This window comes from Centruroides sculpturatus, unplaced genomic scaffold, assembly GCF_000671375.1.
Source record: "Centruroides sculpturatus isolate CEXI.00-Female unplaced genomic scaffold, Cexi_2.0 scaffold899, whole genome shotgun sequence".
In the NCBI taxonomy this organism is placed as follows: Eukaryota; Metazoa; Arthropoda; class Arachnida; order Scorpiones; family Buthidae; genus Centruroides; species Centruroides sculpturatus.
This window is the reverse complement of record NW_019385098.1, coordinates 31,927-59,056: the sequence shown is the minus strand read 5'-3', so window position 1 is coordinate 59,056 and position 27,130 is coordinate 31,927. Positions and strand designations below refer to the sequence as shown.

The following is a 27,130-nucleotide window of genomic DNA, read 5'->3' as shown; positions in this document are numbered from 1 at the left end:
CTGCTCATCTTTTAGTCCAGATTTCAAGAGAGAACTGAAAACGAAAATGAAACTTTTTATCTTGATCGTCGCTTCTCTGCTGATAATAGGTGAGAATTGTTTACATAAAACTTTTGCACATTGATTTTGTAATTGAAAATTAATCAGTGAATCACCCCTCATTGAATGTTTGATTCAAGTTTAGACAGACTTTGAGTTATAAGAATATTTGATTTTATACTAAGATGTTAGTGATTTATAGTATAACAAATTTGATTGGATAAGATGTAAAATCTCTTAATATGTAGACATAATAGAATTCGAGATTATAGAAAAATTCTGTGAGAATAAAAATTAGCTTTAAATTCTGAACGAAAGAGGAAGAGGGGTGACAGGTACACCANGTTGGTGAATTTAAAATAGACAATGGTTTTTTGCTGAAACAGATATTAATTGTACAAACATACCAGGAAGTTCGTAATATTTAACTATTGCTAATAAAAGATCTGGAATTACACGGAACATATGTGAGAATTGACCAATGAAAGAAGACAGCACTGTGTTAAATAGGTATAAATATGAACAAAATTGAATGAATTTCAATTCAAATTGTTCATCTCTAGTCGAAATTTCAAGAGAGAATTGAAGACAAGAATGAAACTTTTGATTTTAATCGTCGCTTCTCTGCTGATAATAGGTGAGAATTGTTTACACAATACTTTGCACATTAATTTTCTAATTGAAAATTAATCAGTGAATTACCCCTCCTTAAATGTTTGATTCAAGTTTAGACAGATTTTAAGTGTTATAGGAATATTTGATTTTATACTAAGAGGTTAGTGATTGATAGTATAACAAATTTGATTAAATAAGATGTAAAATCTCTTAATATGTAGACATAATAGAATTCGAGATTATAGAAAAATGCTGTGAGAATAAAAATTAGCTTTAAATTCTGAACGAAAGAGGAAGAGGGGTGACAGGTACACCATAATAAAAATTTACATACAATCCACGAATAATTAAACAAAATAAGCGTTCTTCTTAACAAAATTTTTACGTGAATGACCTGAAATAAGAAATAATTCGTATTTCTTCTTTTACACAGGAGTCCAGAGTAAGGATGCGTATGGGAAAAGAAAAGACGGAAATGCAATTCCTTGTTTATTGGATAGTAGCTATTGTAATAAGGAGTGCGTTCAACTGAAGGCGAAGTCGGGGTACTGCTATTTTTTGGCTATGTCATGCTATTGTCAGGGACTTCCCGACGACAAAGCTTAATACAAAGCAACTAGTAAATTTAGAGTTTGAAACGATGTCGCAATTGTTTTTCAGTTTGATGCAATTGTAGTCTTATAAAATAAAATTACATATCACTGCACATATTAAATTCAATTGTACATTTTCTTATTCAATCGTGGAAAATTAACTNACATCTGAATTTTGAGTCGTCACACAAGTACACTTATTAAAAATAAATTATTTAATTTTTAATAATATTCCACCAAAAAAGTATTTATTAGACGACTTAAATAATACAGCAACTGTCTAAATGATAAATTGTTAAATTTGTTTTCATCCTGTAGGCATTATAAGAACCTTTTCGGCATGCCCATTGTAGGTTCGACACATACAATAGAACACGATATATCCAAATGAATCAACCCACAAAAAGACTATTTTTATAATGCCAACAGAAAAATATTGAATTTCATATTTTAATTTTAAATTATGAATAACGTTGCACAAATTAAGGAAAAACGAACTACGTTCTCGGTCGATATTAAATGTAATTTCAGTACCGAATTATAAAGTAATTTGTCTAGAACTAAGTGATCAATCCGTCATCTCTTAAGAAATAAATTAATTTTTAATTTCTAAAGTTCTAGAAAAAAAATTCGGTCTGGACCGAGACTATCCGGCAATAGTGTGCCAACTAAACTAATATTATAATTGAAATAAACTAATTCACTTATTTCTAATATCTGTTTAAACATATGTGAGAATTGACCAATGAAAAAAGACTGCGCTGTGTTGAATCGGTATAAATATGAACAAAATCGAGAGAATTTCAATTCACACTGCTCATNACATTCCCTGAAAATAAGACCTAGCGCCTTTTTCAGAGCAAAAATTAATATAAGACACTGTCTTATTTTCGGGGAAACACGGTATCAAATGTAGTATTACTGAAGAAAAGTTTCAAAATGGAAATCTCGGTATGTCAGTCGCCGAGTGGATAAAATTGTCAAATATTAGTAGCGGATGCAAAGTTCGCGCCCAATTAAAGAGGGTGTAGCCAGTAAATTTACCGAGTTTTCTTCACGTGTCGAATATCAAAATTTTGGTCGATTTCTTTTAGTTTACTCTTCTGCCGCCTTTGTTTTCGTAGATCGCTCATGTGTTGCAATTCTTTCTTGGAAATTACATTCAAGCGCTTTCTACTCGAAACCTTGCGCCCATCCCACTTACTTTTTCGGCAAACAATCTTGACAAGCTGAAGAGTCAATTGAATAATTAGAAAACAGTTTATAAAACATTAAAATGAATTTATTACAGAAAAATATATTTAATGTCTGTCAATAAAATGAATATGCATCGACTGAGTTTACGATCATGCAGATATATGCAATGTCGAATACAATAAAAATCCAGACACGTGGTTCAAATTCGTATCTACAGTAATTATTTNATTCATGTTCAGACAGACATTAAGAGTTATAGGAATATTTTATTTTATACTAAGAGGTTAGTGATTGATAGTATAACAAATCTGATTGGATAAGATGTAAAATCTCATAATATGTAGACATAATACAATTCAAGATTATAGAAAAATGCTGCAAGAATAAAAATTAGCTTTAAATTCTGGACGAAAGAGAAAGAGAGATCACAGGTACACCATAACTAAAATTGACATACAATCCACGAATAATTAAACAAAATAAGCGTGCTTTTTCACAAAATTTTTATATGAATGATCTGAAATAAGAAATAATTAATGTTTCTTCTTTTACACAGGAGTTCAGACCAAAGATGGGTATCCGATTGGAAGTGACGGATGTAAATACAGTTGTTTATTTTCTACTGGCTATTGTAATAGAGAGTGCGTTGAACTGAAGGCGAAGTCGGGTTACTGCTATTTTTTGTCTCTGTCATGCTATTGCGAGGGACTTCCCGACAACGCCATAATTTGGGAAAAAGCAACCAACAGATGCAGAGTTTATAAATGATGTCGCAATTGTTTTTTAATTTGATGCAATTGTAGTCTTATAAAATAAAATTACATATTTCTGCAGATATTATATTCAATTGTACATTTTCTTATTCAATGGTGTAAAATTAACTTCAATATAATCACTAAGAAACATAGATTTAATTAATAAAACTTTGAATTTTATAGTATTCAAATGATAATTTTTTAGAATTCTTTAGTACTTGTTAGTAAGTAAAAATAACTAAGTTATAAGCACACAGATTCTAGTAAAGAGTCTACGACTAAAGAAATCAGTTACATAAGTCATACCGCCTATAGGTTAAGTCGTATCTAAGAATAAAATTAAACAGAACAACTGAAGCTAATATTTCATAAGTAATGTATTTAAATACAAATATTTTTATTAGGTCACTGTCGCATATTTAGTTATTACAAACATTACAAACATATTTCTATATTTTTTGTCAATTCCAGCACATAGGTCATTCACCCATGTCTTACGTTTAAGCACGGAATCTTGTTTTCTTCATGATTTTCTGCACAAAAATTATTAGACCAATGGCTTTTTTTGGCTTTATTTATTTTAATTTCCATTGTTTGTATCTTTCAACTATTCATTTTTTTTATTTTTTGCTCTAGCCATTGCGGTTGTCTCTGGAGTGCGTAAAAAAAAGAAGGATTATTTTTCATAAACTTTTTTGTCATTTCTTCTCTGCAATTCTGTTTTCTGTATTAAAAAGATTTGGTAATTTATATTTTTCGCCAATTGAAGCTCCAGTTTTCATAGTTCAGCTGCATTAAGCCCGAAGATATATGATTGTAAAGAAGATGATTAACTAACTCTTTCCACATATTTTTTGTCAGAACTTTAAGCCTTTCGAATTTGATTTTCTCGTTTAATTTCCGTAAACGACGTCGTAGAGTTGGTTTAGAAATTTTATATTATCAGTTTGCTTAATTAAATCCAATATCACTACTGTTTAATTTGTTTAACGCCTCGTTCATACAGTTTCTGATTAATATAAAGCGTTTTGCCATGTTTGTGATCAATATTAAAACAAAATGCATCAAAATTAAAACAATAATTATATCTTTTTGAATGTTATGTTTTGAGGCCGGATGGTCGACCTGTCAAGGTGGCGAACTACCGCTTTGGGGACCCAGAATCGAATCCGGACGTGTCAAATAATTTCCAGCAAGTTTTTGGGTGGTCCATTCGGATATATCGGGCTCTGTCTTTTCCCACTCGGCCCATTACGAACCTGGCCGAACCCATAATGGGCTTGCAAAAAGAGATTCTTTTAGTGCTTACAGGGCAAAAAGAGTTAACAAAAAAAAGTAATGTACTGTACTGTTTTGTGTAATTCCTGATTTTTAATGACGATAAAATATTTTACGAATTTCCTAGTTTTTTGGAATAATTAATAATCATAACANGTATTAAAACGATTTGGTAATTTATATTTTTCGCCAATTGAAGTTCCAGTTTTCATAGTTCAGCTGCATTAAGCCCGAAGATTTATGATTGTAAAGATGATTAACTTACCCCTTCCACATATTGTTTGTCAGAACATTAAGCCTTTTGGATTTCATTTTCTCGTTTAATTTTCGTAAACGACGTCGTAGAGTTGGTTTAGAAATTTTATATTGTCAGTTTGCTTCATTAAATCTAATATCACTACTGTTTAATTTGCTTAACGCCTCGTCCATATAGTTTCTGATTAATATAAAGCGTTTTGCCATATTTGTGATCAATATTAAAACAAAATGAATCAAAATGAAAACAATAGTTATATGTTTTTGAATATTCTGTATTGAGGCCGGATAGTCGAGCTGTCAAGATGGCAGACACCGCTTTGGGGAATACGGACGGGTCAAATAATTTCCAGGAACTTTTCGGGTGGTCCATTCGGTTATATTTGGCTCAGTCTTTTCCCACTCGGCCCATTACGGGCCTGGCCGATCCCATAATGGGCTCGCAAAAAGAGATTCTTTTAGTGCCCACAGGGCAGAAAAAGTTAAGAAAAAAGAATAATGTACTGTACTGTTTTGTGTAATTCTTGATTTTTAATGACGATNACAAAATAAGCGTTCTTCTTAACAAAATTTTTACGTGAATGACCTGAAATAAGAAATAATTCGTATTTCTTCTTTTACACAGGAGTCCAGAGTAAGGATGCGTATGGGAAAAGAAAAGACGGAAATGCAATTCCTTGTTTATTGGATAGTAGCTATTGTAATAAGGAGTGCGTTCAACTGAAGGCGAAGTCGGGGTACTGCTATTTTTTGGCTATGTCATGCTATTGTCAGGGACTTCCCGACGACAAAGCTTAATACAAAGCAACTAGTAAATTTAGAGTTTGAAACGATGTCGCAATTGTTTTTCAGTTTGATGCAATTGTAGTCTTATAAAATAAAATTACATATCACTGCACATATTAAATTCAATTGTACATTTTCTTATTCAATCGTGGAAAATTAACTTTAATTTAATCAGTAAGAAACATAGATTTAATTAATAAAACTTTGACTTTGATAGTATTCAAGTGGCAATTCATTAAAATTCTTTAATACTTGTTAGTAAGTAAAAATATTCTAGCACACAGATTCTAGTAAAGTGTGTTTGGAAATGCGACTGCTCATTTAGTTGACGACTTTTATTGGATATAAATAATGATATTCGGATGACTATATGTTTAATCGGATATAGCAACGTAATGCACGGAGAATCTGCCTTATCTGAAATAATTCTCTGTGGTTAAGTTAGTTGTATTTAATTAATACACCTTAAAAAATCCGTAAAAATTCAGTATAACCCATTGGTTAGACGCGAAACGAGGACCAACTGCAATTATGCAATGGTTTTAGTTGCTCGGTCACTGGTGGACTTTCGTAAGATGAAATCCCGCATTTAAATTTGGCATTGTATCATTTCGGCCATTTATGATTAACGTTAAATGAATTTTTTGTTTATTGAACATTATTTTAATCTTATGGCAGTCATAGTTTTATCGTGGTTTCTATACGCTAGCTACTACATGAAGGGGAAGATTGCTCAAGTCTTGTCCCATGAGAAAAAACAAGTATACATTGTTGAATGTATTGAATAAACCAGGGGTGGCCAACAAGTCGATCGCGATCGACCGGTCTATCACGATGCTAATTTTGGTCGATCGCTCGCGATGTGTTTAATTAATGTGTTACACTCGAAACCGAACGTAACGCTCAAACGCAAATGTAGTGATATTGGACCACTGCGTCCTCCCTCAGATGCGGTTTTGTCGGTCCATGTGCTATTCATTTGCATACAGTTGTAAAAGGAGAATAAGAAATGTAGACAAAGGATCGTAAAACCAAAAAACAAAAAGGTGGGAAGAGGGACAGAGAGACTGGTCGGGACACAGTAGAAAGAGGAAGAGTGAAGTGGTGGTCCCCGAAAGTGACAATGTTGAGTTTTAATTTTTCTTCTGTTTACAATGTAAGTACCTTTTCTTCATGTTTTAAATTAAATTGTGGCTTATCTTACCTATCTAAACATAGTATGTATTTTACACCTCCCCCTCGCCACTTAGGCTATCCTTTTGACAACAAGTCGATCGCAACACATTTTTAAGATAAAAAGTAGATCTTATGTACACAAAAGTTGGCCACCCCTGGAATAAACAATAATTATTTGTTTTATTCAAAACTTTTGTGAACATTGTTGATACTTATTATGATAAAGTTCGAAACATCTGTTTCTTTTTATATGAAATTAACAAAAGTAATTAAGTTAAAATCGGTACGACTAAGGAAACCAGTTATATAAGTCATACCGCCTATAGGTTAAGTCGTACTTAAGAATAAAATTAAACAGAACAACTGAAGCCAATATTTCATAAGTAATGTATTTAAACACAAATATTTTTATTAGGTCGCTGTCGCATATTTAGTTATTACAAACATTACAAACATATTTTTATATTTTTTTGTCAATTCCAGCACATAGGTCATTCAACCATGTCTTACGTTTAAGCACGGAATCTTGTTTTCTTCATGATTTTCTGCACAAATATTATTAGATCAATGGCTTTTCTTTTTTGGCTTTATTCGTTTTAATTTCCATTGTTTGTATCTTTCAACTGCTCATTTTCTTTTATTTTTTTGCTCATGGCATCGAGATTGTGTCGGTGCATAAAGAGTAATGACAAAAAATTATTTTTCATAAACTTTTTTTGTCATTTCTTCCCTGCAATTTTGTTTTCTGTATTAATTAAAACGATCATATGACGGACATATCAAACTTAGTTTTTTATAACTCGCCATACTGTTATTATGTACGAAGTCGTTTTAGGTACAAAAAACAATGCGAGGCAGAAAAAATTTAAATTACCTGTTCTTTTATTAACAATTTCACCATATTTTGTATAATTGTTAATGGTAACATGTTCACCAAAGCGCACAGAACACGTGTAATTTGTGAAAATAATACAAGTAAGTTCATTTACTTGCGCGAAAACAGCTTAGTGGAAAGAGATGAACAACCGAAATGTATTTAAGGAGATCTATCGCTGGAGTCTACGACACGAATCGGATTATGCATGTTTCCATAGTAGAGTTGTGCATTTTCATGCTTAACATAGCAAGATTTGCCCGATACAAATAAGCGTTATAAATATGTGAAGACAAAAAGTAATTTACACACGGTGAAGGATGAATTAATACGGATTTCAACTAACAACAGTACGTATGCAAATACAATTAGCAGATTAATACGTAAACGTTAGTGAAATTGAGGCCGAAGTTTTGTACGCGAAAACGTGTACTTCCGACGTTCAGCGCCGCTTTCCTGTAAGCCTAGAAGTTTGACAATGGTGTCTAGAATGTTGAGCATGATTTCACTGACTATCCATACTTCTAGTCATACAGCAAAGCGACACTGAACGTCCGAAGTACACGTTTTCACGTTTAAAACTTCGGCCTCAACCACGCTATTCAGTGGAATGAATAAATTCTGTTTTAATGGTCTTCTGCATTTTGATCTCAGCGTTACTAGAGGAATTATTATGGAAACTCCGATGAAAGTTTTAATCTGTTTCGCTTATTACGGGCATTGTTCCATCGCATAAGATTTCAAAGTTTGTATTCAGTTGCATCCGCAAGATATGCAAATGAAACGCACTGCCTATAAAAAAGGGCACCGTATATTATGCAAAACCTTCAAACTCTGTACGACGTTAAATTTCTACTATAAGTTAATGTTGGATCAGCGTGCCCACAAGGTGGCAATGATTGCATTTATGAGGTTCCAAAGACGGGTTGAAGTTAAACGTTTATTGTCGGGATAAAATCGTCCGACATACGATTTCCCGCGCTTTTCCGTATTTTCAAACGAAGGACGGTTGTCACCATGGAAACGGCGATCAGGCGACTTTGGAAACTCGACCGCGGATTGGCTGGAAGACATCGTACGACCAGTAGACGTCCGATAGCGCTACTAAGCGCTGATTGGTGGAATTCCATTTGCCTCAATCCGTATAAAAGGATTAAGTTTAGGCGGGAAGTTTAGTTCGCCTAAGAATCATCAAGGGTACTCACGTTCGTCTAGCTTCGCCTAAGCTTGCCTAGAAGCTTGTTTCGTTTTGCTGTGCAGTAGCTAACGTTTGAAGGAGTTCGTCACAAGGTATCCTTTTTAATGGACCTTTTGTCGTGGCTTAAAAGTATTTGAACTTTGTTACACCTGAAGCATTGTAATTGTTGTTTGTGAATTTTTGTAACTGTACGTACGTTTTACTCGTAATATAAACGTTTTTGTGAAAATTCAACTACGTCTTGTATCTCGTTTTGAATTTGGCTTTTATTATTAGAAATTTATCAAAACGAAACTAGAAAAAATCGTCTATTGTTAAAAACCGATCAAAGATCGAATTAGTTGTTCTAGTCATATGAAACCGCGACAAGAATAAAACTCTATTGATGTAAACAGAACGCAATAATTATAAATAATATTTGTAAACAAATGACTTCCAGTAGAGATGGACCACTGACAAGTTGCTCATATGCAAATAATTAGAACATAGAAATTTTGAAAAGAGGAAAGGTTAATGATGAAAATAGACATCGCGTCGTGCCGTTAAATTTCAAAAGCGTCACAGACTAGACAACAATGGTGGAAAATATGAATGCAAGTTTCAAAGTTCCATCATGTTGCATCCAGAGTAACGGATGGTGTCAAGTAGATTCTTCGAAGCGGATCTTTCTAGTGACTCGAATAGGAATCGTCTTTCGCTTAGAGACAGACGAGAGACTAATCGGGGACCGAGAAAAAATGGACGTGGAGCCAATCAGAAGAAAACAAAACAAAGAACGGAGATTGATATAATCCCGGATCTTCAAGGTCTTTGACTTTCCGAAACTTGTGCACCTGCACACGGTTAATCAACGAGAAAAAGCAGTTTTCCGTCGATTGCACCCAACTTGAAACTAGTGGCTACGGACTCAGACCGCCGACACCGACTGAGGAATCTCCACATCTGCCGTTGTCCCCAGGCCTTCCTTCGAGCAACATTAGGAACACCATCGACAATTCGAACCTCCAATTGTATAAAGAACATTTTTGTTCCTTAGTGTAAGTTTACTTTTATGTTTAAAGTAAACGGGTTTTTGTGAGATTCCTGTCATCCGTGTCACCTCTGCCACACCCACACGCAAACAACCCTAGATCATCCTCACNATAATTTTTCGACCTTTGCTCCAGAGCAATTGTAGAAAAAATTCGCAAGTGTAGAAAAAATTAATAAGAAAACAATGCTCGGTAATGCTTTTTCTAAAATTTAAAGGAAAACAAATAATGAATTTATTCTGATTAATTTTTATTTCTGTATGAATAAAATTCACTAATTAGTTATACTAAACTGTTTGCTATTAGAAGAGAATGCTGCAAATTATATGATTTTTCGAACCTTTGCTCCAGAGCAATTGTAGAAAAAATTCGCAAGTGTAGAAAAAATTAATAAGAAAACAATGCTCGGTAATGCTTTTTCTAAAACGTTTTGAAATACTTATACTGTATTAAGTTTATTAAGTTTTATACTCGTGATTACAGATTTAGAAATGAATCTGCAAATAATTGCAAACTTGTGTAATTTGCAACGCATTGCGACATTTGGGAAATCACTTTGATAAATTCTGCTGAGAGTGAATTAGGGTATATCAGTTAATAAAATTGGGCATATCCTTCTGATAACATTGTTTACTTAATTCCATATTTATATTAAGACAACAAATTCATTTGCTGGATCATCAACAATGCAATTATTCCACATCAATTAAAGAATGATTTATGTTCACTTACTCCGACTCAGCCTCTTAAGCAATATATTAGATACACCCAACACACCTTTTTGCTGAGAACATATATTTATTAAACAAAACAAACGTTTTCAACCCAATTTATGGGCCATCGTCAGGTTAACATTGTTCGACTCTAATTCAAAATCGAACACGTTCAAAATTAACCAAATTAGAACATAGGTTTAAATTAAACCAATAGAACATGCTTAACCACAATAAAATAATANTGATAATTTTTTAGGATTCTTTAGTACTTGTTAGTAAGTAAAAATAACTAAGTTATAAGCACAATGATTCTAGTAAAGAGTCTACGACTAAAGAAATCAGTTACATAAGTCATACCGCCTATAGGCTAATTCGTACCTAAGAACAAAATTAAACAGAACAACTGAAGCTAATATTTCATAAGTAATGTATTTAAATACAAATATTTTTATTATGTCACTGTCGCATATTTAGTTATTACAAACATTACAAACATATTTCTATATTTTTTATCAATTCCAGCACGTAGGTCATTCACCCATATCTTACGTTTAAGCACGGAATCTTCTTTTCTTCATGATTTTCTGCACAAAAATTATTAGACCAATGGCTTTTTTTGGTTTTATTTATTTTAATTTCCATTGTTTGTATCTTTCAACTGCTCATTTTTTTTTCTTGCTCTAGCCATCGCGGTTATCTCTGGAGTGCGTAGAAAGAAAGAAGGATTATTTTTCATAAACTTTATTGTCATTTCTTCCCTGCAATTCTGTTTTCTGAATTAAAACAATTTGGTAATTTATATTTTTCGCCAATTGAAGCTCCAGTTTTCATAGTTNTTATTCAATCGTGTAAAATTAACTTCAATATAATCACTAAGAAACATAGATTTAATTTATAAAATTTTGACTTCGATAGCATTCAAATGATAATTCCTTACAATTCTTTAGTACTTGTTAGTGAGTAAAAATAACTAAGTTATAAGCACAAAGATTCTAGTAAAGAATCTACGCCTAAAGAAACCAGTTTCATAAGTCATACCGCCTATAGGTTAAGTCGTATCTAAGAATAAAATTAAACAGAACAACTGTAGTTAATATTTCATAAGTAATGTATTTAAATACAAATACTTTTATTAGGTCGCTGTCGCGTATTTAGTTATTACAAACATTACAAACGTATTTCTATATATTTTTGTCAATTCCAGCACACAGGTCATTCACCCATGTCTTGTGTGAATACGGGGGACGTAAGGCTCCCGTTTACTTGTCAGGACGTCTAATTGCCTCTCAAATATCAGGCGAGTGGATGGAGAGAAGTTGGGGTCGACGATAAGGTGAAGAGCGTGATCGAGTAAAGGAGTCTACCATATTTATAACAAATAAAATAACAATTTATTAGAAATAAGCAAAATGACAAAAGACTATACAAAGTTCGTTTCTATACCGACCTAGAGACACAAAGTTCTATACCGACCTAGAGAGAGTTTCACAGTTCTTTCATACCTCTGTATAGCCGTCCCCTTGACGACTATGAACGTGGATGCCTTTAAATATCGATCCAAGCAAATAGGTAGTTATAATCTAGTTTCGGCACAAACTATATATAATCGCGACTTTAGCGACGATTTAATTCGAGGTTCATTGGAGATTGGAATTCGGCGGGTTCAGAAGATCGGCGCGATGTCGTTAGTCCTGCGTTCGTTCGTCGACTCTCCCGAGAGGGGGTAAGAACGGTCTTTTATAGGTTTTAGTGGTGAATTTTCACCACGTGATCGGATGTTCATAAGTTAAAGGTTATAGGTGTTCCTGGGATCTACAACAAATGACGACATTTAGATGCTAACTGTAAACCTTCTTGCAAGACGAGATGCAAGTTCTGCAGAGAACAATGGATGTTGTTAGTTAGGACCGGAAAGTTTACACAATCCCGGCTAAAAATCGTTTTTTTTTTTCTTCTAGGGCGTTACATAAACGAGAGTTTAATTAATTAACATTTTTGTTAATAAAGGAGCGGGAATTTCGTCACAAAAATTCCGGATCTCACACTTGCGTTTAAGCATGGAATTTTGTTATGTTCATGATTTTCAGCACAAAAATTATTAAATCAATGGCATTTTTTGGCTTTATTCATTTTAATTTCCATTGTTTGTATCTTTCAACTGCTCATTTTCTTTTATTTCTTGCTCTAGCCATTGCGGTTGCCTCTGGAGTGCGTAAAGAGAAAGAAAGATTAGTTTTCATAAACTTTTTTGTCATATTTCCCTGCAATTCTGTTTTCTGAATTAAAACAATTTGGTAATTTATATTTTTCGCCAATTGAAGCTCCAGTTTTCATAGTTCAGCTGCATTAAGTCCGAAGATATATGATTGTAAAGAAGATGATTAACTAACTCTTTCCACATATTTTCTGTCAGAACTTTAAGTCTTTCGAATTTGATTTTCTCGTTTAATTTTCGTAAACGACGTCGTAGAGTTGGTTTAGAAATTTTATATTATCAGTTTGCTTCATTAAATCCAATATCACTACTGCTTAATTTGCTGAACGCCTCGTTCATATAGTTTCTTATTAATATAAAGCGTTTTGCCATGTTTGTGATCAATATTAATACAAAATGAACCAAAATTAAAACAATAATTATATCTTTTTGAATATTCTGTATTTGAGGCCGAATGGTCGAGCTGTCAAGATGGCAGTCTACCTTTTTTAAGATTTCCGCATGAATAAAATTCACGTATTAGTTGTATTTAACTGTTTGCTATTAGAAGAGAATGCTGTAAATTATATAATTTTTCGAACTTTGCTCCAGAGCAATTGTAGAAAAAATTCGCAAGTGTAGAAAAAATTAATAAGAAAACAATGCTCGGTAATGCTTTTTCTAAAACGTTTTGAAATACTTATACTGTATTAAGTTTATTAAGTTTTATACTCGTGATTACAGATTTAGAAATGAATCTGCAAATAATTGCAAACTTGTGTAATTTGCAACGCATTGTGACATTTGGGAAATCACTTTGATAAATTCTGCTGAATGTGAATTAGGGTATGTCAGTTAATAAAATCGGGCATATCCTTCTGATAACATCGTTTACTTAATTCCATATTTATATTAAGACAACAGATTTATTTGCTGGATTATCAACAATGCAATTATTCCACATCAATTAAATTAAAGAATAATTTATATTCGTTGATCTTTCTATGAATGAATGCTGATCTTTCTGAACACACTAAATATACAAAATCGATATTTCTAAACAACTGACTAATTTTTTACTATTTTTCATTGTATTTGTTTATTCTTGTTTAAACTCTTTAAATAAAAATTATTATTACATTAGAATTAATTAGTTTTTACCATTCGATGCCACTTGCGTGAATAGACTAAATTCATTTATATTATTATTTAATTGCCTAAACTTTCTCATATTTACTACTTTCTATTTCAAAAAGTTGATTTATATTCTATATTATTAAAGGCAACAAAGAGCTTTTGCTGAATTTTATAAACAGAGGATTATTCTTTATTATACGTGTATAAATAGTTCTTTATAACAGATATGGTGAGTTTTTTTGACACTGCTTAGGCTACGTAATCCATCAACGTATTTATTTATTGAAACATTAAATGCAAATATAATATAGACGAAACTTTTGATTATTTGTAATTCATGAAGGATGTTGTGTGAAAATACACATTTTTCTATTCTGCTACTAGTTAAAAGTAGTAGCGAAAGTGATAGCGGCGGAGAAGAGAAATCGAAGCAGAATGTTGGCACTTGCACAACTGCACCTATTGCTGTTTTAAGTGTATAAAGGGGATCGTCGCTACCGTCTGGTTCCGGTGCACAGGATCAAACGTATTTTAATAATGATTTGAGTCACTGGCTTGGACGTTCGTTTAGTATGACATCGTCTCAAAAAATGGAAGTTTTAAAAAACTGTTGGTCATCAACTCCACGTTATGACTTTGCTAAGGATGCAAATTTCTGTATGTATGGATGTTAGTTTTTATGATGTATGACGTTTTGTTTGTGTGGCGCGATTGTGTTCAAACTCTTTTAAGCTTAATGACTCCCGTGCTTTTTGTCGAACATTTCTGAAATTTGGCAAGGAGATTCGATTATTAGAGTACTCGAGGCTGTTAAAAGTCAAAAGGGTGTGGAGATAACGGCACCGGAGATAGTGTATCTCCAGTATGCACGGACTTCAAGACGATTATACTCGTTATTAGCACTTAAAATCTTTTATAAAAGTTATTTCTACCAGCAAAATTAAGCTATTTGCCGTTTTAGAATAGATAAAANCTCCAGTTTTCATAGTTCAGCTGCATTAAGCCCGAAGATATATGATTGTAAAGAAGATGATTAACTAACTCTTTCCACATATTTTCTGTCAGAACTTTAAGTCTTTCGAATTTGATTTTCTCGTTTAATTTTCGTAAACGACGTCGTAGAGTTGGTTTAGAAATTTTATATTATCAGTTTGCTTCATTAAATCCAATATCTCTACTGCTTAATTTGCTGAACGCCTCGTTCATATAGTTTCTTATTAATATAAAGCGTTTTGCCATATTTGTGATCAATATTAATACAAAATGAACCAAAATTAAAACAATAATTATATCTTTTTGAATATTCTGTATTTGAGGCCGAATGGTCGAGCTGTCAAGATGGCAGTCTACCTTTTTTAAGATTTCCGCATGAATAAAATTCACGTATTAGTTGTATTTAACTGTTTGCTATTAGTAGAGAATGCTGTAAATCATATAATTTTTCGAACCTGTGCTCCAGAGCAATTCTGGTCGCAAGTGTAGGAAATAATAAGAAAACAATGCTAGGTAATGCTTTTTCTAAAATTTTTTGAAATACTTATATTAAGTTTATTAAGTTTTGTACTCTTGATTACAGGTTTAGAAATAAAAGTGCAAATAATTGCAAACTTGTGTAATTTGCAACGCATTGTGACATTTGGGAAATCACTTTGATAAATTCTGCTGAGATTAAATTAGGGTATGTCAGTTAATAAAATTGGACATATCCTTCTGATAACATCGTTTTCTTAATTCCATATTTGCATAAAGGGGATCTTCGCTACCGTTTGGTTCCGGTGCACAGGATCAAACGTATTTTGATAATGATCTGGGTCACTGGCTTGGATGTTCGTTTAGTATGACATCTGTCATACTAAACGAACTGAAGAAGTAGCCTACCATTTGAATGACATATTTTTGACGATAGGTGCGCCATGTATTTTGCAGTCAGACAATGGAAGAGAATTCGTCAAATATGTGAAATGACGAGTCTTTGGCCAGAACTTAAGTGCATGGAAAACCCCTGCACAGCCAAAGTCAGGGCTCTGTCGAGAAAGCCAACCAAGACGTCGAAAACCTGATCAGTTGTTAGCTAAAAGATAATCAATCGACGAAATAGTCAGAAGGCTTGAGGTATATACAATTTATGAAAAACAAGGCCTATCATACGGGTATAAAACAATTGCCTTACAAAGCTGTTTGGAGTTGAACCCAAGGTTTGTCTTTCAACGACATCAGTACTACCAGAAATAGTAAAGGATATTCAAGATGAAGATGACCTTCAAAAGCTTATTGAACCCAATTTAACGCATAGACAGACAAATGATCAAAGTGATTTAGAAGATGATAGTGATGGTAATGATACCGAAACGTCTAAGATTGGTAATGATATCCAAAAGGCAAACAAAAAGCTGCTGAAAACCTTCAAAATCAGGCAAAAAAAAATGAAATCTGCTTCTGACAAATCGCATCCACCTGCTAAAGTAAGAGATAATGTGACCGATTCCTGATGTAGACAGAGGAATGGGTGATCTAAGAAATGTTATTGGCGTTGTTCTTGAAATAAACAANATGTACAGTAAGGGCACAAAGTGTGAGATTCATAGAAAAGTTTTCCTAAGAATATTTCCAATCCTTTTCTCACACAAGAGAAAATGGGTTAGGGGGCGTTGGGTATAACTTTATGGAACAAAGGGGGTGGTGGATCGAAAAAGTTTGAGAATCACTGCCATAGACAGACAAATGATCAAAGTGATTTAGAAGATGATAGTGATGGTAATGATACCGAAACATCTAAGATTGGTAATGATATCCAAAAGGCAAAACAAAAAGCTGCTGAAAACTTTCAAAATCAGGCAAAAAAAAATTAAATCTGCTTCTGACAAATCGCATCTACCTGCTAAAGTAAGAGATAATGTGACCGATTCCTGATGTAGACAGAGGAATGGGTGATCTAAGAAATGTTATTGGCGTTGTTCTTGAAATAAACAATGATGACCTGTACAAAATTAGAACTAAGCATGGAATATTTCATACACTCGATTGCAGGATAGTTACGCATTTTATTATTTATTTTTTCTCAAATTATTTCAAAAAAAGAAAATATTTTTTAATTATTATGTTACTCTATTTCACTGTCAAATCTGAACTGATTTCAATGATTATTGTTTTTATATTTGGGAGAGGTTTTCAAGTTTTATGAATTTTTTCACGTAGGGTTTTTGTATAATATTTACTTATAATGAAGGTCTGATAAAGATCTTCGTAGAAAGAAAACTCAATGTTAAACGCCGTCTTGTTTGGTCTAAAAACCATAAGTATGTTATGTAATTTTGTCAAAATAAAATATTTGTTTATTACAGAACTGAATTCGATCTTTGTACTCAAAAATTTCTATAAGAAAGTGATGTTAATCAAGATGTTCAAATCTCACTAAGGACTGCAGCTACCGAACATTCAGTTGGGACAGAACAAGGTTTTNAACCTTGGCAAGCTGAAGATTCAATTGAATAATTTCAAAACAGTTTATAAAACATTAAAATGAATTTATTAGAGAAAAATATATTTAATGTCTGTCAATAAAATGAATATGCATCGACTGAGTTTACGATCATGCGGATATATACAATGTCGAATACAATAAAAATCTCGACATCTGGTTCATAATCGTATCTACAGTAATTATTTATACACGTTTAGTAGAAATATTTTATTACCCTTAGCATATAAATTAGTTTTTAGTAATAAAATAAACATTTAACTGTTTCATGCATAAAGTAATAAATTGAAGAAAGTTTCAAATAATAAAATGATACAACTGAATTTTGTGCCCTCACAAAAGTACACTTATTAAAAATAAATTATTTAATTTTTAATAATATTCCACGAGAACAGTATTTAGTGAACGAGTTAAATAATACAGCAACTGTATAAATGTTGAATTGTTAAATTTGTTTTCATCCTCTAAGCATTAAGAGAACATTTTCAGCATGCCCATTGTGGGTTCGCCACATACAATGAAGCACGATATATCCAAATGAATTAACCCACAAAAAGATGGAGAGTTCTTCAACCTGTCCTGATCCGGTCCTGAATCTTTAGAGCACTAGACTCCCACCTGAAACGCTCTGCATTCCTAAGCGCAGAAAGGTGGTGCAGTAACTGTTTCAAATCCTGAATTTTCATACTGCCAACAAAGAAATATTAAATTTTATATTGTAATTTTAAATTATAAATATCGTTGCCAAATTAAGGCAAAAACGAACTATAGTCAACCCCCCTATAACACTGTTGATAATTTCATTTTATAAGAATTCCATCTTGTACGAGTCACTTAAATTTTACAAATACGTGAGCCGTTCACAGCCCGGCACACGTATTTTTAAAATCTAAGTGACTCGTACAAAATGGATTTCATAAAAAGTGGAATTATCAATAGTGTTTTAGGGGGTCGACCGTACATTATTGGGCAATATTAGAACAATTTAATACTAATATATAGTAATTTGTCTAGAAGTAAGTGATTAAGCCGTCATTTCGTAATAAATTTAATATAATTAATAAATTAATTTTTAATTTATAAAGCTANGTAATTTTGTCAAAATAAAATATTTGTTTATTACAGAACTGAATTCGATCTTTGTACTCAAAAATTTCTATAAGAAAGTGATGTTAATCAAGATGTTCAAATCTCACTAAGGACTGCAGCTACCGAACATTCAGTTGGGACAGAACAAGGTTTTATGAGGTGCACCTCTTCCAAAAACAATGCTACAAATAGGTGCCAGTGTAAAAAAAAGAATGATTTTGTGTAATTCGAAATGTAACCACAGTACACCCCGTAAAAATAAATAAAAGATTAAATATTTTATATGTTACACTAAGAAGCACAAATAAGTTCATTTTTTAATTTAAGTTTGACTCTAAAAATTATTTTTGAAAATATTTTTGAAATTTAATTACCTTTAAAAGTGCATGACTTAATTTAATAAAAAATACAGTACAAACTGATAAGTACTGATTAGCTTATTTTTATTTTATAGTTCTGTACAAGTGTTATGTCACTTCTAATCAATACCGTTTTTTTATAATTAACTAGACTATGTTCGAATAAAAATTGTTCATCTAATTGATTGCCTTTTAATTTTATTTTAACAATTTATATACTTGAATAATAATTAAAAATCAGTTCGGCCTAGGACAAACTAGTTTGGCCTGAAATAAGGTTTGGCCAGTAACAATTACGCACATATACCAATAAAATACAAATTACCTGTCAAGTTTATAGAATTTTTGCATCGTTTAATTCTGAGATATAACGAAAAATATACGCCTACATAAACTCATAATTTTTAAACATGTTTTTCAATTTTTGGCCTTCTTGAGTTTAAAAGTTCAAGATCAATAAATAAGGTAGGTTATGGCAGCGCTGGCTGTGTTTAAAGCTTTAACTATAACACTGGAAATATAGAAATAAAATAAATGCATTTAAATAAGACAATTTCTTTTAGGTACTATGAAATTTTAATCAGAAGTTTCATCTGTACGTCTTTATCTCTGTTTATTGTTTCGATAAAATAAATACTATAAGTGATAACAAAAGGATATAAACATCAGCGATACAATAGAAGTCGTTGCACATCTGGCATGAAATATTATTCATCATCATAAATTGTCATTGTGTTTTCATAAAATGTTTTAATACTTTTAATATATAATTTAAATGGGTTACGGTTATAAAATGATCGTTTCCTTCTCTTTATTCAATCAAATCGAAAATAATAAATCTAAGAACGTTTTGGGCAATAAAATAACAATATAACCGAATTCAATCTCTTGGCGCACTTGTNTAAATCGAAGAAAGTTTCAAATGATAAAATAATATTTTTGAATTTTGTGTGGTCATACAAATAGGGGAAATACGTACAAAATGGCATATGGTTTTATTTTAGGTTCACAATTCTTTATTGGTAGATCACAGCACTGTCATATTCTACACCAATTATCTTTGGTTCTTTACCTATGAAATATAATAAACATTTATAATATAAAAATAATAGGAAAAAATATTGTTAGTTTAATCGAGATTAGCCAAAATCCATTTTGTTCATATGCCATGGAGAAAATGGTATATTACATAAGGAGAAAATGACATACACGTAAAAACTATTAAATTACTGACAAAGTTTACAAATGAAACGTTCGGTTCTTTTAGAAACGTCAGCGCAAGAAGCGTGAAGTTAACGCAAACAATTTAAAAACCAGTCTTCTCCAGGCTTCGATCGAAAAAAAAAAAAATCATTGCAATATATGCATGGACAGTCCTCTTCGTCATCTTGGGAGTTATCAGGAAAATTTTCTTTTTCACTGTTTTCTTCAAGTAACTTTTTAGTAACGTTTTGTCTCCTTTTCTCAGGCGGAGCTTTGGGCTAATTTTTTGATTTAATTGCCTTCATATTAGGAGTAGAAGTTAAAATTAAAGTTGTTTGTGGAGTGTTTGGCTTACGTTTTCTTTGACCACTTAAAAAACGTCCTTTTCGGACTGAAGAAATCTCCTTAATAGACACAGCGAAAGTAGAGGACGATGGATGTTCTTTAGTAGCAGCAAATGTCCGTTGCCTATGTATGTCGTTTTGTCCATGTAACATTATAAAAGAACAAAATTATAAAATATACATGGCAACACTTAAGATACCAGCGCATAAGAAAAAACAAAAAGGGAGTGGAAGGTAAAAAGGGGAGGAAACAGCTAAAAAATTTTTTACAGTTGTGTTGTATCGAAATATGCCTAAAAGAGAAGATATAATAATATTTTTTCCTTTTTTCTATCGAACGTCATACATGGCAACACTTAAGATACCAGCGCATAAGAAAAAATAAAAAGGGGGTGGAAGGTGGAAAGGGGGAGGAAACAGCAAAAATTTTTCTACAGTTGTGTTGTATCGAACCATGTTTATAATAGAAGATTTTAGAATATTTTAACCTTTTAATTTATAATATATACTAGTTTTACAAAGATTAAAGCAGATTTTACNTATTCCACGAGAACAGTATTTAGTGAACGAGTTAAATAATACAGCAACTGTATAAATGTTGAATTGTTAAATTTGTTTTCATCCTCTAAGCATTAAGAGAACATTTTCAGCATGCCCATTGTGGGTTCGCCACATACAATGAAGCACGATATATCCAAATGAATTAACCCACAAAAAGATGGAGAGTTCTTCAACCTGTCCTGATCCGGTCCTGAATCTTTAGAGCACTAGACTCCCACCTGGAACGCTCTGCATTCCTAAGCGCAGAAAGGTGGTGCAGTAACTGTTTCAAATCCTGAATTTTCATACTGCCAACAAAGAAATATTAAATTTTATATTGTAATTTTAAATTATAAATATCGTTGCCAAATTAAGGCAAAAACGAACTATAGTCAACCCCCCTATAACACTGTTGATAATTTCATTTTATAAGAATTCCATCTTGTACGAGTCACTTAAATTTTACAAATACGTGAGCCGTTCACAGCCCGGCACACGTATTTTTAAAATCTAAGTGACTCGTACAAAATGGATTTCATAAAAAGTGGAATTATCAATAGTGTTTTAGGGGGTCGACCGTACATTATTGGGCAATATTAGAACAATTTAATACTAATATATAGTAATTTGTCTAGAAGTAAGTGATTAAGCCGTCATTTCGTAATAAATTTAATATAATTAATAAATTAATTTTTAATTTATAAAGCTCTAGAAAATGGCTGAGTGGACTCCGTCTCGGCTTCATGGTGGTGACCAGACCCTAAACACCGTAGTTCGATCGGGGTGGTTCGCGCCTCACTCGGACGAGCTGGTACCGGAGTCTTTTCCGGGTTTTCCTCCTTGCCAATGACGCCTGAATAGGGGCCAGTTTCCCTCCAAGTCCTCCCGGAAGGCATTCTGTCTCTCTTTCTCGCGGGGATCGTCTCTTATAAAACTGGCTTTGGTTACTTAGTGACCTCTCTCCTGTCTTCCTCGGCTTGGTCGTCTTCTATAAGACCAACTCTTCCTAACTGTTTCTTCTGGAGTGACAAGCGAATAGCAATAACACTCCTCTATCGGAAATGGAAGCTCTAGAAAAAAAATTCGGTCTGGAGCGAAATTATCCTGCAATACAGTGACAACAGAACCAATATTAAATTTTGAAATAAACTAATTCATTTATTTCTAATACCTGTTTGAACAGAAGTACAGAGTATTTCACGTTATTTCTTATGATACCATCCCTGGAAAAAAAAACCAAATTGTGCCACACTATGCATTTGAGTATTAGCGAGTTTCCGATAAGTGAATATAACCGAAAATAATTATGGTTGTTTCTGAATGAACGATTGTTACGTTGCTGAAATGTATATTAATTGTTCGAAAAACCAGGAAGTTCGTATTATTTAATTAATGTCCATAAAACATGGTGAATTACACGGAACATATGTGAGAATTGACCAATGAAAAAAGACTGCGCTGTGTTGAATCGGTATAAATATGAACAAAATCGAGAGAATTTCAATACAAATTGCTCATTTTCAGTCAAAATTTTAAGAGACAATTGAACACAAGAATGAAATTTTTGATCTTGATCTTCGTTTCTCTGATGATAATAGGTGAGAATTGTTTACATAATACTTTTGCACATTTATTTTTTAATTGAAAGTTAATCAGTGAATCACCCTTCCTTGAATGATTGACGCAAGTTTAGACAGAATTTAAGAATTACGGAAATATTTTATTTTATACTAAGGAGAGTAGTAATTGATAGTATTACAAATATGATTGAAAAAGATGTAATACAATTCAAGATTATAGAAAAATGCTGCAAGAATAAAGAATAGTGTTCAACTCGAAATTCGAAGAAATTATTAACTTAGTTCGTGTATTAATCCTGAATGAAGTAGAAAAAGAGATGACACCATAACTAAACACGATAAAGAATCAACGCGTAATTATACGAAATTTTTTCACAAAATTCATTACGTGAATGATCAGAAATAAGAAATAAATGTTTTTTCTTTTACGCAGGAGTCCAGACCAAGGATGGATATCCGATGGATCACGAAGGATGTAAAATCTCTTGTGTAATCAATAATAGATATTGTGAAATACAATGCGTTACATTTCTGAAGGCAAAAAAGGGTTACTGCTACTTTTGGAAACTTGCTTGTTATTGCGAGGGACTTCCGNTTCTAAAGTGGCAAATAGCTTAATTTTGCGAGTAGAAATAAGTTTTATAAAAAAATTTAAATGTTAATAACAAGTAAAATCGACATTTTACGAGATAGCGCGTAACATTTCCCTTCATGACAAATTAATTAGTAATGAAAATAATAATTGTCGGATAATAGCGCGATCTTATACGGCAGTTGGTTTGCCTTTAACTTAATACACGTGTCAAATTTTATGCGAAAAAACTTAAATTTCTTAGTTTTAAAGACCGAAAACGTTATCAAATAATTCATAGATAATTTCGTAAAATTTCAAAAACTTTATTTCTCACTTCATAAATAGCTTACAGCTTTGATATTATTAATTCATCTTCGAGTTTACGCACATTTACACTTGAAAAACATACAGGTTCCTCCATTATGTCCAGCTTTCTTGCAACAATCCTGACACTCTTGGTAGTATCCATATTTTGCGCATCGTGATTTGTCGCAGCTATCTCTGTCCATTTCCACTCCTTAATTGCAAAATATTTGTGTTTAAAAGATTTATTGATTTATAGATTTGTGTTTAAAAGCAATATTCATTTATTAAATAAACTGCGAATATCAACATTATCTTTACTCTTTTGAGGAGCTTGACAATTTTGATATACTCGTAGAATCACACTAAACCCCACATTTCTCCCTGCGCTCTATTCTTATAATTAATGAATATTTAAATATAATTTATTATTTATTTATCTATTGTACGATTGTAAATTTAAGTATATAATATTGATTCTCAATAATATATATAACACCCAAAATATTGGCAATTCAAACAATAAAACCACTTCAGTGCATATTAATTATCTAAATCTCATTGCAAAATTAATACTTAAAAAATTCTTACCCATTATCATGACAGAAGCGATGATCAAGATCAAGATCAAAACTTTCATTGTCGTATTAAATTGTCTCTTCAAATTTTGATTAAAGAAAAACAACTTTAGTTAAATTATTCCGATTTTGGCATATTTATATTAAACTCTGAAATGTTCTCTTCTTTCATTGGTTTATTTTGACAGGTGTTCAATTACGTTTTGTGTAATTTCCGAAATTTTACGGATCATAATAAAATATTATGAATTTCCTGATGTTCGCGAACAATTAATATTTATGTTATTACGATGAAAAAATAAGTAAAGTTAATTTAAAATATTCCAGCAACGGGTTGCATAACTTTCCCGCTCTAATGAGATATACAAAAAAATTACTTTTATAAAATTATCTGTAATAAATAAACGTCTTTGGTGCCATCTGTTATGTGATTTTATTTAAGAAATTTTGAGGATAGAGATGAGTTTTTAAAACCATTAAAAATGGCGATAACGATCTACATTTTTAAGTTCGACTATATCAGAGATATGAAAAACGACCCCCCTCTGTCTCTCCAACCCTTCGACTTTTAAACCACCAAAATTTATTAGCATTAATGACATTTATATACAATCTACCATGCAAATTTTGTTTACTTTACGTTTACCCATTTTTAAATATTAAGCGAAAAAAACACTAACACACACACACACTCACACACTCACTCACGCGCTCACACACATACAAAATGCTTTCATGTGTTTTAACTTTATGGGTTCACGTGTCTCAAAACGTGAACATTTGCGAAAAACACGGAGAGTGAAATTTCTTAGGGTCACGAATGTTGTTTCTTGTGTAGTGTCACACTTCAAGTTACACTTATATCTATACAGTGTGATCGCTTGTAGAAAATAAAATTTCGAGGTAATTGCAATTAGCTTTGTAATTACAATGTATGATGATTAGTTTGTGTGGCGCGATTGTGTTCAAACTCTTTTAAGCTTAATGACTCCCGTGCTTTTTGTCGAACATTTTTCAAATTTGGCAAGGAGCTTCGATTATTAGAATACTCGAGGCTGTTAAAAGTCAAAAGGGTGTGGAGATAACGGCACTGGAGATAGTGTATCTCCAGTATGCACGGACTTTAAGACGATAATACTCGTTATTAGCACTTAAAATCTTTTATAAAACNATAATCATTTTTTTCTTTTTATTCACTTAATTGTTTGAAATAGAAAGTATTAAATGTAAGAAACGTTTTACTCGAGTTTCATTGGTTTTTCAAAATGAATTAATTCTAATTTAATTATAATCTACGTTTAAATAATTAAAATAAAATAAGCAAGTAAGTTGCATTGTGTTAAACAAAGATAATTAAAGAGTGATTATTATTTAATTGAGACGGGTGGCCGTCTTCTATAAGGCTGCTTCTTCTGTCCCTTGCGATCCATCTTCTGTTTCTCGATTCCTTCAGGAGTGAAAGCGAATAGCAATACACTCCTCACAAGGAATAAAGGAATATTTGAGACGGAATAATTGCATTTTTGATGAATCCATTGCCATTGTACAAATGTGTAATTAACTAAACATGTCTAATATCCAAATAGTAACCGATTTCCCTTAGTGTTTCCGGGTGTCGCCTTACCCAAGTGGTATATCGCTCGTGTTGCAATTTTGTCTTGCAAATTAAATTTAAGAGTTTTCTACTCGAAACTTTGCGCCCATCACACTTTAATTTCACGCAAACCACCATGTGTAGCCGAAAAGTCAATTGAATAATTACAAAAAACTATAAAGCACTAAAATAACTTTATTACAGAAAAGCTGTATTTAATATCTGCCTGTTTATTAAATTATGACAGCGCAACACTTAGGCGATCTGCCTAGGGGAGAAGCCTACCGGGAGGTTTTTTAAGGATAACCAGGTCATCATCTCTTAATAAACTTAACATAATAAATAAATTAATTTTTAATTACAAACTTCAGGAAGAAAAGATTCGGTCTGCTGCGACAACTTAACAAATATTATAATTTGAAATAAACTTATTCACTTATTTCTAACATCTCATTGAACATAATTAATGTAATAAGTATGTACAGAATATTTCATATTATATCTTATGATTTCAACTATCGAAAACGAATAAAATAATGCCACACTACGCATTCGAGTGTCACCTAGTTTCCTATAAATGCAATGACAATAACAGACAAGTGTTGTGAATACAATGAATAATAATAATCGTTGTTTGTGAATTTAAAATAAACAATGGTTTCCTTGCTGAAATAGATATTAATTGTACAAACATAGCAGGAAGTTCGTAATATTTAACTATTGCTCATAAAACATCGAGAATTACACGGAACATATGTGAGAATTGACCAATGAAAGAAGAAGACAGCACTGTGTTCGATCGGTATAAATATGAACAAAATCGAGAGAATTTCAATTCACACTGCCCATTTTTTAGTCCAGATTTGAAGAGAGAATTGAAAACAAGAATGAAACTTCTAATCTTAATGGTCGCTTCTCTGATGATAATAGGTGAGAATTGTTTACATAGTGCTTTTGCACATTGATTTTGTAATTGAAAATTAATTAGTGAATCACACTTCCTTGAATAATTGATGCAAGTTTAGACAGACTTTAAAAATTACTGAAATATTTTATTTTATACTAAGGAGAGTAGTAATTGATAGTATAAAAAATCTGATTTGATAAGATGTAAAATCTCTTAAAATTTAGATATAATACCATTCAAGATGCTGCAAGAATAAACAATAGTTTTCAACTCGAAATTCGAAAAAATTGTTAACTTAGTTCGTGTATTAACCCTGAATGAAATAGAAAGAGGGGTGACAGGTACACCATAACTAAACGTGATTAAGAATTAACGTATAATAATAGTAAATTTTTCACAAAATTCCTACGTGAATAATCTGAAATAAGAAATAATTTATGTTTTTTTCTTTTACACAGGAGTTCAGAGCAAGGATGGATATCCGATGAATCATGAAGGATGTAAAGAGTATTGTGTAATCAGTAGTAGATATTGTGAAATAATATGCGTTAAATTTATGAAGGCAAAGAAGGGTTACTGCTACTTTTTGAAACTGGCTTGTTATTGCGAGGGACTTCCGGAATGGGCAAAAGTTTGGGAAAGCGCAACCAACAAATGCAGAGCTTGAAATGATGTCGCAATTATTTTTCAATATGATGCATTCGTAGTGTTATAAAATAAAATCACATATCGCTGTA

At 32.1% G+C, this 27,130-nt stretch overlaps 1 protein-coding gene across 4 annotated transcripts; it reads left to right on the top strand.

Annotated features, from left to right (window-relative positions):
- On the top strand, nucleotides 1-27,130 carry LOC111634651 (beta-neurotoxin Css9-like). Of its 4 annotated transcripts, none has more exons than XR_002758255.1 (2): nucleotides 1-89; nucleotides 1,088-1,360. XR_002758255.1 is itself a non-coding variant. In XM_023379485.1 (2 exons), the coding sequence occupies exons 1-2, from the start codon at nucleotides 47-49 to the stop codon at nucleotides 27,058-27,060; spliced, it is 252 nt and encodes an 83-aa protein (XP_023235253.1). In that variant the 5' UTR covers nucleotides 15-46; the 3' UTR covers nucleotides 27,061-27,130. The 4 variants fall into 4 exon arrangements, 2 of the variants coding, with proteins under 2 accessions (XP_023235253.1, XP_023235252.1); XM_023379485.1 differs by lacking the exon at nucleotides 1,088-1,360 and adding an exon at nucleotides 26,852-27,130 and having other exon boundaries at nucleotides 15-89; XR_002758256.1 differs by lacking the exon at nucleotides 1-89 and adding an exon at nucleotides 593-676.

Bases quoted from the DNA above. Each gene is read 5' to 3' on its own strand.
- LOC111634651 (XM_023379485.1), top strand. From the start codon at position 47: ATGAAACTTTTTATCTTGATCGTCGCTTCTCTGCTGATAATAG. The intron at 90-26,851 runs GTGAGAATTGTT...TCTTTTACACAG, and splicing joins CGCTTCTCTGCTGATAATAG to GAGTTCAGAGCAAGGATGGA.